At 39.1% G+C, this 9,509-nt stretch overlaps 2 protein-coding genes across 8 annotated transcripts; one reads left to right on the top strand and one right to left on the bottom strand.

Moving 5' to 3' along the window:
• The first annotated feature begins 1,049 nt into the window (after window positions 1-1,049).
• On the top strand, window positions 1,050-6,261 carry LOC130991653 (inactive protein kinase SELMODRAFT_444075). Of its 6 annotated transcripts, none has more exons than XM_057916019.1 (11): window positions 1,050-1,188; window positions 1,645-2,114; window positions 2,428-2,705; window positions 3,515-3,669; window positions 3,760-3,854; window positions 3,955-4,973; window positions 5,073-5,233; window positions 5,315-5,391; window positions 5,467-5,614; window positions 5,704-5,853; window positions 5,935-6,261. In XM_057916019.1, the coding sequence occupies exons 3-11, from the start codon at window positions 2,522-2,524 to the stop codon at window positions 6,094-6,096; spliced, it is 2,151 nt and encodes a 716-aa protein (XP_057772002.1). In that variant the 5' UTR covers window positions 1,050-1,188; window positions 1,645-2,114; window positions 2,428-2,521; the 3' UTR covers window positions 6,097-6,261. The 6 variants fall into 6 exon arrangements, with proteins under 6 accessions (XP_057772002.1, XP_057771970.1, XP_057771994.1 ...); XM_057915987.1 differs by having other exon boundaries at window positions 1,065-1,252; XM_057916011.1 differs by having other exon boundaries at window positions 1,102-1,416.
• A 42-nt stretch (window positions 6,262-6,303) lies between these two features.
• On the bottom strand, window positions 6,304-9,178 carry LOC130991687 (uncharacterized). 2 transcript variants are annotated; one of them, XM_057916041.1, is made up of 10 exons: window positions 8,823-9,178; window positions 8,613-8,675; window positions 8,040-8,121; window positions 7,837-7,911; window positions 7,457-7,529; window positions 7,277-7,322; window positions 7,086-7,186; window positions 6,838-6,907; window positions 6,625-6,707; window positions 6,304-6,538 (listed from the first exon to the last, which is right to left on the bottom strand). In XM_057916041.1, exons 1-10 carry the CDS (start codon window positions 9,027-9,029, stop codon window positions 6,508-6,510), a joined length of 831 nt encoding a protein of 276 aa, XP_057772024.1. In that variant the 5' UTR covers window positions 9,030-9,178; the 3' UTR covers window positions 6,304-6,507. The 2 variants fall into 2 exon arrangements, with proteins under 2 accessions (XP_057772024.1, XP_057772033.1); XM_057916050.1 differs by lacking the exons at window positions 7,086-7,186; window positions 7,277-7,322 and having other exon boundaries at window positions 8,823-9,161.
• Between the last annotated feature and the right edge of the window lie 331 nt (window positions 9,179-9,509).

Raw genomic sequence — 9,509 nt, 5'->3', positions numbered from 1 at the left:
AACCGTTTTCTTGATATATGTAGTATATTCTTACGATACAAGACATTTTAATGGAACGGAAGAAGTAAATTATTTTTTAATACTATAAATTATACTATCATATGATAGCGCATACCATATACAAGATAAGAGATAAAAAAATAATCTCGAATAAATCGACGTATACTTTCATCATTTATTTTAAATGTAAATACTAAGAAAGCGAGGATTTTTTTTTTGAGGCAAGAAAGCAAGTAATTGAAAACATAAAGGTTTTATCATTAATAAAAAGGCAAAATGGAAAGTTATGCATCATTCTATCATGAAATTATGACATGAGAAACTTATTTAGGAACAAAATTTTCTTAATAGAACACTTAGATTTGATACGTTCCTTTTTTTGGGGGAGGGGGGACTATTCGATTAATGTGCTATATACATGACCATGACCATACATCAACATAATAAAACGCTTTCAAAAAAAAAAAAACATAATAAAACGAGATCGACAATTTACATGATATTGTTATATGATTAATATGCCCATGACATGTTTACCATATTGTGTGGTAATAATCAATATAATTCCAACCCTATTTTTATATTAAGCTCTCCACTTCGAAGAAAATTTCTCAGGCATATGCGTGTGTTGATCTAATGATTGATAGTTAATGCTTAAGACCTGGGGCCTTGAGTTCGATTACACTTTAAATATTTTTTTTACTTATATAATTTATCAGAAAAAAAAATCTCCTATGCTCTCTAGCTAATGTTGTAGTTTTTTCACAAGATATAATGAGATTTGGAACAATTTTTTTTTTGTCAATATCGTACTTTTAGATGTGTGATAAAATTTATACTATATCTTTCCTCTTTAAACAATTTTAGTAAATTGAGCAATATTTGTAGAATTAGAATCAAAGACTCAAAATAATATTTAAATTTGAAAATACTGGTTGAAAAAAAAAGGAAAATAAGAAAAGAAAAGAAATCTCGAAAAAGTAGTTACATTTTTCAAAAAAAAGGAAATTTGTAGAGGAGAGAAAAAAGGTCAAAACTGTAGTTAAAACGCAAAAACCAGGGCAATCTCGACAGCCCAAAAACCTCGACGGCGACATTGTCTGAAGCAGTAAAAATCACCGAAGAGAGAGAGGGAGAGAGAGTTGAGAGATAATTAGAGTACCCCCTATTTACATCTGCACAGATTTTGTGAGCATCGTCTCTTTTGCATTGTATTTTTCTGTATAAACATTTACCTGTCGCTGTTACAAATGTAAGTGCATCATTGCTCTTCTCCCACCACCCTTACACTAAATAAGGAGTCAAGCTTTTTCTCGAAAAAAAATTAATCTTTTTTAATTTCGTGATCTGGGATTTCTTTTTACATCGGTTGGGATTTGAGTTGGTGAGGTTGTTCAACCTGAATGCTCATCTCATGTAACATCTCTCTCTTTCTCGTGAAATCGTTATCTTTGATTTTGGCCTGTTGTGTTGTTTAGCTGCTTTGATGTGAAAGAAGGGGCAACAATCATGATGATAGGGTATATACAACACAACAAAAAAAAAATCATATACCGTTTTCCCATTTTCATCCGAATCTATCTGTATAGTGTGTGTTGTGTGGTTTTTCTTGGATGTGCTGATTGGGTTTGTGGGATTTTGCAGGAAGGGATAATGGTAGATTGAGAAGTCCTATCTAGCACAGGAACTCAACTCTCAAGTCACTTCAGCAATTTTTTCTTGACGAGTCATGGGAATTCTGGATGGACATGGCTATTATTTTATGTTATTTTAAGTGAAAAGGCGGTGTTTTAGTGAGGGTGAAGTTTTCTTGAGTTGTTATAGAAATCTGAGCATTCTGGCATTCCAATAATTAAAGATTGGAGGGGAGAAGAGCAGAGAAGAAGGTGCTGTTTTCGCCTGAATCTTTCTGTGCCAAATTTCAAGATTTAAGCCAAATTTGACTCTGTCTGATTTGAAAGCCAGCGTATGTTTGCAATGTGGAGGTGAAAAAAGGGAAATGGGGTTGTATTTGTTGTGTCGTTTGTGGTGTAGGCAGAGAATCATGTGCGAAACAGTGAAGTCTTCAGCTTGAAAAGAACTCTCCCTGCAGATCCATTCACATAGCTGTCTTGGTACCACTTCTGGAACCTGCATGTTACATTCACACTCTGGTTAAAAACCAAATTGTTTGAAGATATCAGTGCTTTGACTGAAAAAGAAAAGAAATAATAATTGCTGGGGGAGAAAAAAATAAGGGGCTTTATATATGTTGGAAGCATTGATTCTTGATTGAAAAGGGCATTTTTTTTCCTTGGGGGGGTTGGGAGAGAACAGTGAACAAGTCAGCTGTAGATGCATGAGTTTCATCACAACTTTTAGTGGTGGTGGGGCACAGAGAGGCCTAATAATGCACCTAATGTTTCTTGTTATTGTTTTCATTTGTAGACAGACATTCACATAGTGCTTGAAGTTTGTGGCTGTCCTTTGAGAGAGACAGAAGAAGCTTTTGTTGGGAAGGATTTCTGTATATGTTGTGAAGATGAGTAGAGAGTTGAAGAAAGGGGAAAAGGTTGAAAAGGGTTCTGCCATGGCTGAGAAGGTTGTGGTGGCTGTTAAGGCAGCTAAAGAGATTCCTAAGACTGCTCTGGTTTGGGCTCTGACTCATGTTGTTCAGCCTGGGGATTGCATTACTCTTCTTGTAGTCATATCTTCACATAGTTCTGGTAATAATTTCTTACATGTGTTTGATTTCTTGTCTCCTTTTTACATGGACTCTTGAATTCTTGCAGTTCATTATGTTTTTTCTTTCTTGGTCTCAGTTCATGTCTAAGCTGCAATAATGTGTAAACTTTAGGTTTATTGTTTACATGGAGGGCATTTTGCTTCCTTGAGATTCATTACTTACCAATTACCATAACTGTTTACGGCTTTCGCGATTTCAGAGTGTTTTTAAGCCCTATAATGCTGAATTCAAATCTTGGTTTGTATAATTATGATTGTTGCTCCTTGACAATTAATCATTTTAGGGGAAAATTAGTGGGGCTGGACTTGTAACTCAATCCGGAAACCCGAGCTAGATGCTCTTGCAAGAAGAACTAGCATTTATTCTTCATACATGTCATGTCTCTAGAGTTCTGCAGGTTTTTGTCTATTGTTTGATTTAATGTCTATGTCTTGCTTCTGACTCCACATGGTGGGTTCCTGCAAGTGACACTGGGACTTTGATGAACTGGGCTCCTCCAACTTCTATGTCGTACTCGTTCACACTTTGTTGAAATGATTAATACACAACTCGTATAGTAAGTCCGTTACATCCCGTCCCGTCCCTAAACCTTTCAAAATTTCTCCCACGTTAGAAGTTAGAGTCGCATGTCAGGGTGTCGGAGCTGGCCCTCGATATTTAGGTTGTAATTTTTTTTTACAGTAATTTTTTACCTCCTTAGCTGCTGTACATGTTTTTTTCCTAGTGCTGAATTAGGTTTCTTCATTATTTCCTCCTTTCTTGGCATCTCATTCGACCATCGTGAATCAGGTAGGAAATTATGGGGCTTCCCGAGATTCGCTGGAGATTGTGCTAGTGGTCACAGGAGATCAAACTCTGGTACAAATGCAGAACTGAAATCTGATATCACAGATTATTGCTCTCAAATGATTCTTCAGCTTCATGATGTTTATGATCCAAATAAAGTAAGTAGGTTGGGAATTTGCACTTTTATATCTATTGGTAACTTGCATGGAAACAGTGATGAACACAAGTTTTTCTGATTAAAATCGCAGATCAATGTGAAGATAAAGCTCGTCTCTGGGACGCCATGTGGAGCAGTCGCTGCAGAGGCGAAGAAAAACCAAGCAAATTGGGTTGTCTTGGACAAGTAATTTTCACCACCATCAATCTCTATGAAGCTCCGAATACTGTTAAAGGCTATCTACTTTTACTCGTGTGATTTTGAAACATTTTAAAATCATATGCAGACATCTTAAAAATGAGGAAAAGCGTTGTATGGAGGAACTGCAATGCAACATTGTTGTCATGAAGCGCTCGCAACCGAAGGTTCTACGACTGAATTTGGTAGGGACAGCTAGAAAGGAGCAAGAAGCAGTCAGCTCCGACGATAACCAGTCTTCTGAGAAAAAAGAGAACAGAAAGGATTGCCTGAATCCCACTCGTGGGCCCCTTGTTACCCCGTCAAGTAGCCCGGAGACATTCACCGCCACTGAAGCTGGAACGTCGTCAGTTTCAAGCTCCGATCCTGGAACCTCGCCTTTCTTCATCACTGACGTGAAGGATGGCCTTAAGAAAGAGAAACTGCTCGTTACTAAACAAGAACGAGAAATCGATGAATCTAGTTCGGATTCTGAAAGTGAGACCCTGTCTTCGTCTTCGAGTTTGAGGTTTCAGCCGTGGATGGCGGATATTGTCAGTTCGCGCTGTCAGTCCATGGATCATATCGGAGAAAGCTCTGGGCGATATAGTACTCGTATGCAAAACCCTGCTACCAAAGCTCTGCTTGATAAGTTGTGTAAGCATGACGATGAAGCTGGCTTTCGATCCCCAAGCTACCGGTCGAATCTTGACTTCAGCGGCAGTTTGAGAGAAGCTATTTCACTGTCGAGATCAGCTCCACTCGGGCCTCCACCGTTGTGTTCTATATGTCAACACAAGACACCCGTATTTGGGAAGCCTCCTAGGTGGTTCACTTATGCAGAACTGGAGCATGCAACCGGAGGGTTTTCACAAGCAAACTTCTTAGCTGAGGGCGGTTATGGATCTGTCCATAGAGGGGTCCTCCCCGATGGCCAGACGATTGCGGTCAAGCAGCACAAGCTGGCGAGTTCTCAAGGCGATCAAGAGTTCTGCTCGGAAGTTGAAGTCCTAAGTTGCGCTCAGCACCGGAATGTGGTTATGTTGATTGGCTTCTGCATTGAGGATGGCAGGAGATTATTGGTGTATGAATACATCTGCAACGGATCTCTCGATTCTCATCTTTATGGTATGCTTTCGCCTTCTATATTACCTTAGAGCAGGAAAGTTGTATATATCTGCTATGATAGATAACATTTGTGTACATGTATGCATTGGAAACATACAGGACGCCATCAGAATACGCTACCTTGGACTGCTCGACAGAAGGTCGCAGTTGGAGCAGCTCGTGGGCTGCGGTATCTTCACGAAGAATGCAGGGTTGGTTGCATCGTGCACCGAGACATGCGGCCCAATAACATTCTCCTTACTCATGATTTTGAACCCTTGGTACTAAGCTTAAACTCTCTCTCTCTCTCTCTCTCTCCATATGTGATTTTTCTTGATAGTAGTCTAATATTGCCTGCGTAGGTGGGAGACTTTGGTCTAGCTAGATGGCAACCCGATGGGGAGACAGGAGTCGAAACCAGAGTAATCGGAACTTTCGGGTAAATCACTCATTCTTGTGTGCTAGGGATTATCAATCATGATGTAGAAGAAGTATAATATTGTGCTTCATGAAGGTACTTGGCACCTGAGTACGCTCAGAGTGGTCAGATCACAGAAAAAGCGGACGTCTACTCATTTGGTGTCGTGTTGGTGGAGTTGGTCACTGGGCGCAAAGCAGTCGACCTCAACAGACCTAAGGGCCAGCAGTGCCTCACGGAATGGGTAAGACCGCCACGTCTGCATCTTAAGCTTTCTACATACCTCAGCTAGCAATTTCAATGTGTTTCAAGACTGACCTTGATCAATTACAGGCGCGACCATTATTGGAAGCTTATGCTGTCGATGAGTTGGTAGATCCGAGGCTGAGAAACAACTACTCAGAGGGCGAGGTTTACTGTATGTTGCATGCTGCATCATTGTGCATACGTCGGGACCCTCAAGCAAGGCCTCGTATGTCTCAGGTAAGAAGACATGCGATTGAATCTGAGATATTTGCTTGTTTGTTACAGACCAATAAACCCCTATGTGTCTCGCTGAAATAGGTGCTTCGAATTCTGGAAGGCGATGGGATGGATTCCGGTCAGCTGATGACACCGGGGTTTGATGTGGGCAGCCGGAGCGGAAGGATATGGTCTGATCAACATCAACACCACGTGCCAAATGAATTGTCTGGGCGACTTAGCTCGAACCTTTCTCTCAACTAAAGACAGCGAACGACCTTATGCATCAACGAGTTGTTTAAAATTGATGCCATCAAGATTTTTTGCCTTGTGTATAGCAATGGTAGTATAAAGTTTCTGTAATCATCACTGAGAAATGGATACCCAATTGCTTGGTTAGTAATATATACATATTTTGGTTTGAAACAATCTTCATCTACAATCAAGTTATACAATTATATATTCCTGCAAATAGTCAAGAATGGCAACACTAGTATACAGTTATATAGTTTAACATGATATGCAGGAATGAATGAGCAAACTCATCATTGCATCAGTACGGCCAATTAAATAGTATTCCAGTAATGCATTAACACAGATTAACAACAATTTTCTAGCTACGTCATACAATTTTAAGCATCCAATGATGCAGGCAGTTTGCATCTAAAGTAGAGATTAGGGCTTCCTCATTTTCGACCTTGCGTATCTGAGAAAGAAAAGGAGGGTCTGCTTTCAGTTTTAGTTGGCATAACACAAGTAACAGAATGAGAAAGATTAAGTTAATGTGGGTACTCTATATGCATTCCACCGCGGTCAGAGGATGGCAGCGTGCTTCCTTGAAGCGAGTTCATTGCCTCGGTTGCACGTTCCACTCCCTGTTAGAAGGAGAGGCTTGGACTATTAAAATGATGAACAGATCTAAATTCACATTAAAAAATGGTAGCAAGGGTGTCCTAAAACAAGAGAAAGGAAAGCCTTCATTTTTCATGTGACAAGGGCCCATACCTCGAAATCAGCAAATGCAACTGGCATTCCACCTCTGGCACGAACCTTAAGGCTGTTGAATCCTTGGTATCTGAAATGAAAGGGAGATAAACTACTGATATTCCTACTTTACAATTTGGGTTCTAGAAAAGAACTGCTAAAATGTCAGTTTTAACAGGAAGCAATGACTGCGATTCCCATATAAACACTTCAAAATGACATGTTTTTGTTCGTCCTCATAAATAACAATGCAAGTCATAACAACTTACTGCGAAAGAAGTTGCTTCAGTTCATCTTCAGTACAGGTTGGACCTAAATTAGCAATAAACAAGGTAGAGCATGCACCATCTGCTGCCTTTTCACCTTGCTCCTAAGAAAGCCATCCAACACAACCAATCACGAGTGTTTAAAAAAAAGGAAAATTGCTTTGGAAAAACAGAAGTGTAACCTATTTACTTACACTCTCTTGAGCAAAAGCATCATTGCCATAGCCTGTTGGTTCGGTGCTGTCAAAGCCATGCTTTGTCTCATTAGATTAACAACAAAAACTAATAAGGCTAGTTGAACACAAAAAGTCCAGGCATAAACATATTAGATTATGACAAGGAATAACTGCTGTGTTAAACAAGTCAAACCTAACCTTTTCTCAGCTGCTGAAGTGTCTTGGTTCCCCTCATCAGGGTTGGTGGCTGGGTCATCAGAATCACCATCTCCTGGAAATAAGAAATGTAATCTTGTAATGTACAAAGACTGGGGTAACTCAAGTGAGAGCTTTCTCACAAAAATTCCAGGGAAATTCAATAGTAATTTACGAAATCAGGGAAAAGGGGCAATCGGGGAATATTAAACATAAATTCACAACTGTATTACTTGTACATTTACACTTTCTTCATGGATATGAAACAGTATTCCTCCCTATGGATATATACCCCTCTGCCACCCGATTCCAATGATACCATCCATTTTTTAAGAAGGGAAAAAGAGTATGTAAATAAACAGAGAAGAGCACAGCATGGTTACCATCCTCGCTAGATGATTCCCTAGCGTCAGTCTCAGAATTCGTTCTTCTATCAATGACAACATATGGACCACTTCCTGTTAACAGCAATTTGCACTAGTCACCATCTTGCACAGGTATGAAATATCACATAATAAAAAATCACTCAATAAGGCTTAAGTATGTGTATAACCTTTGGGTAAACAAGATAAAGAAAGTAGCTCACCTGGTGTAAGTTTTCTTCTAGAATTTGATCTCGCCAGTTCAATGTGCAAAGTGGAACCAGATTGAGGATCAAATTTAACACCCTGTAGATGTTTGTCCACTTGTTACTATTTACCAAATTATCAACTTACAAGTGTATGCAAATGAAACAGAAAATAAAACAGAAAATGAAACAGATTAGATGAGATTTGGGAATGAAACAGAAAATAAAAAAGATTTGGAATGTTTTCTCCGGATTAGATGAGATTTCTTTCTCGCTAGACAAGGTAACACCACTGCTCTAGAAGAAAGCAATTCCAGTAATAGATTGAAGAAGAAAGCTTTAAGATAGAATTCATCAATATATTTTCCACAGCCAAATTTAAAAAAAAAAAAAAAAAGAAAGAAAGGCCCCCAATTATTTCATGCCGAGCTTGACTTTCTCTCACTGATTCCTAACAAACTAAGATAAACACATAACAGTTCACTATCAATTTATTGCCAATGAAACGAACAAAGCACAAAAAAAGAAGGCGGATAAGCAGCAGAAGACCAGAATTGGCTTATAGAAACAAAATTCAAATTAAAAACTCACATTCAGAGAATGCAAGGCTGCCATTGCCGATTGATGATTCACAAAGGTCGCAAACGCCACAACCTGTCCGCTCCAGAGAAAAATTGAAGGTCGAAAATTCATCAGAATCCACAGAATTAATCCAGAAAAAACAAAAGTAAAAAATAAAACTATTCAATAATCAGTGAGAAATTTCGAAGTCTCGTTAGTTAGAACAGAAGAGAGTGAAACCTGATTGCCGCGACCGGTGTATTTGAGCTGGCAGGACTCGAAACCGGGACGGCGGCGGAAGAGGTTGTGAATCTCGCGCGCCTTCACGTCGTCGGGGAGACCGGAGACGAAGAGAGTGTTGATTCCGTTTCTATCGCCGGGAGCATAATTGTATTCCGGAGGCGGCGCAGCCAGGTAGAAAGGCTCGTACGGCGGTGGATGAGCCATATCGAAAAATAGAAAGCGACGGCGAAGAATCTCAGTTCCCGGCGGAGAGAGTGTGGGTGGGATTTTGCGGGAATGTTGACGTTAATGTTGAATTGGGCTTGTTTGGAGATCTAATTTTGCAAATAATTATTGGGCTTAAGCAAACAATAAATCTGGGCCCGTTTTGTTGGGGAAGTTTTTTCTTATTTGGAGGTAATCTATACTCAAATACACGAATTTGCACTCAATTTTGATTTTATACACGAATTGAAATTATGCTTCTAAATACAAGGATTTAAATTATTTTGATTTTTTTTATATAATTGTCATTTTTTTACGAATTAATGTCATCGTGACAGATTAATCATCATGACTAGCTGAAGTGGTTACACGTATAACGATATTGTTTAGTATATCAATCGTTTAAATCATGTAGATTTTTTGAGCGTCCAACTCAACATTAAGAGTAATTGAAAATCATGTGCAAAATCAGAATAATTG

The sequence above is a fragment of the Salvia miltiorrhiza genome, chromosome 1 (genome assembly GCF_028751815.1).
Source record: "Salvia miltiorrhiza cultivar Shanhuang (shh) chromosome 1, IMPLAD_Smil_shh, whole genome shotgun sequence".
NCBI classification, from domain to species: domain Eukaryota; kingdom Viridiplantae; phylum Streptophyta; class Magnoliopsida; order Lamiales; family Lamiaceae; genus Salvia; species Salvia miltiorrhiza.
The sequence above is the reverse complement of the archived record's forward strand: the minus strand, read 5'-3'. Positions and strand labels throughout refer to the sequence as shown.

Bases quoted from the DNA above. Each gene is read 5' to 3' on its own strand.
- LOC130991653 (XM_057916019.1), top strand. From the start codon at position 2,522: ATGAGTAGAGAGTTGAAGAAAGGGGAAAAGGTTGAAAAGGGTTCTGCC. The intron at 4,974-5,072 runs GTATGCTTTCGC...GGAAACATACAG, and splicing joins TCTCGATTCTCATCTTTATG to GACGCCATCAGAATACGCTA. The intron at 5,854-5,934 runs GTAAGAAGACAT...TCGCTGAAATAG, and splicing joins CAAGGCCTCGTATGTCTCAG to GTGCTTCGAATTCTGGAAGG.
- LOC130991687 (XM_057916041.1), bottom strand. From the start codon at position 9,029: ATGGCTCATCCACCGCCGTACGAGCCTTTCTACCTGGCTGCGCCGCCT. The intron at 6,908-7,085 runs GTAAGTTGTTAT...CTTTCATTTCAG, and splicing joins CTGAAGCAACTTCTTTCGCA to ATACCAAGGATTCAACAGCC. The intron at 6,708-6,837 runs GTATGGGCCCTT...TCCTTCTAACAG, and splicing joins TTGCATTTGCTGATTTCGAG to GGAGTGGAACGTGCAACCGA.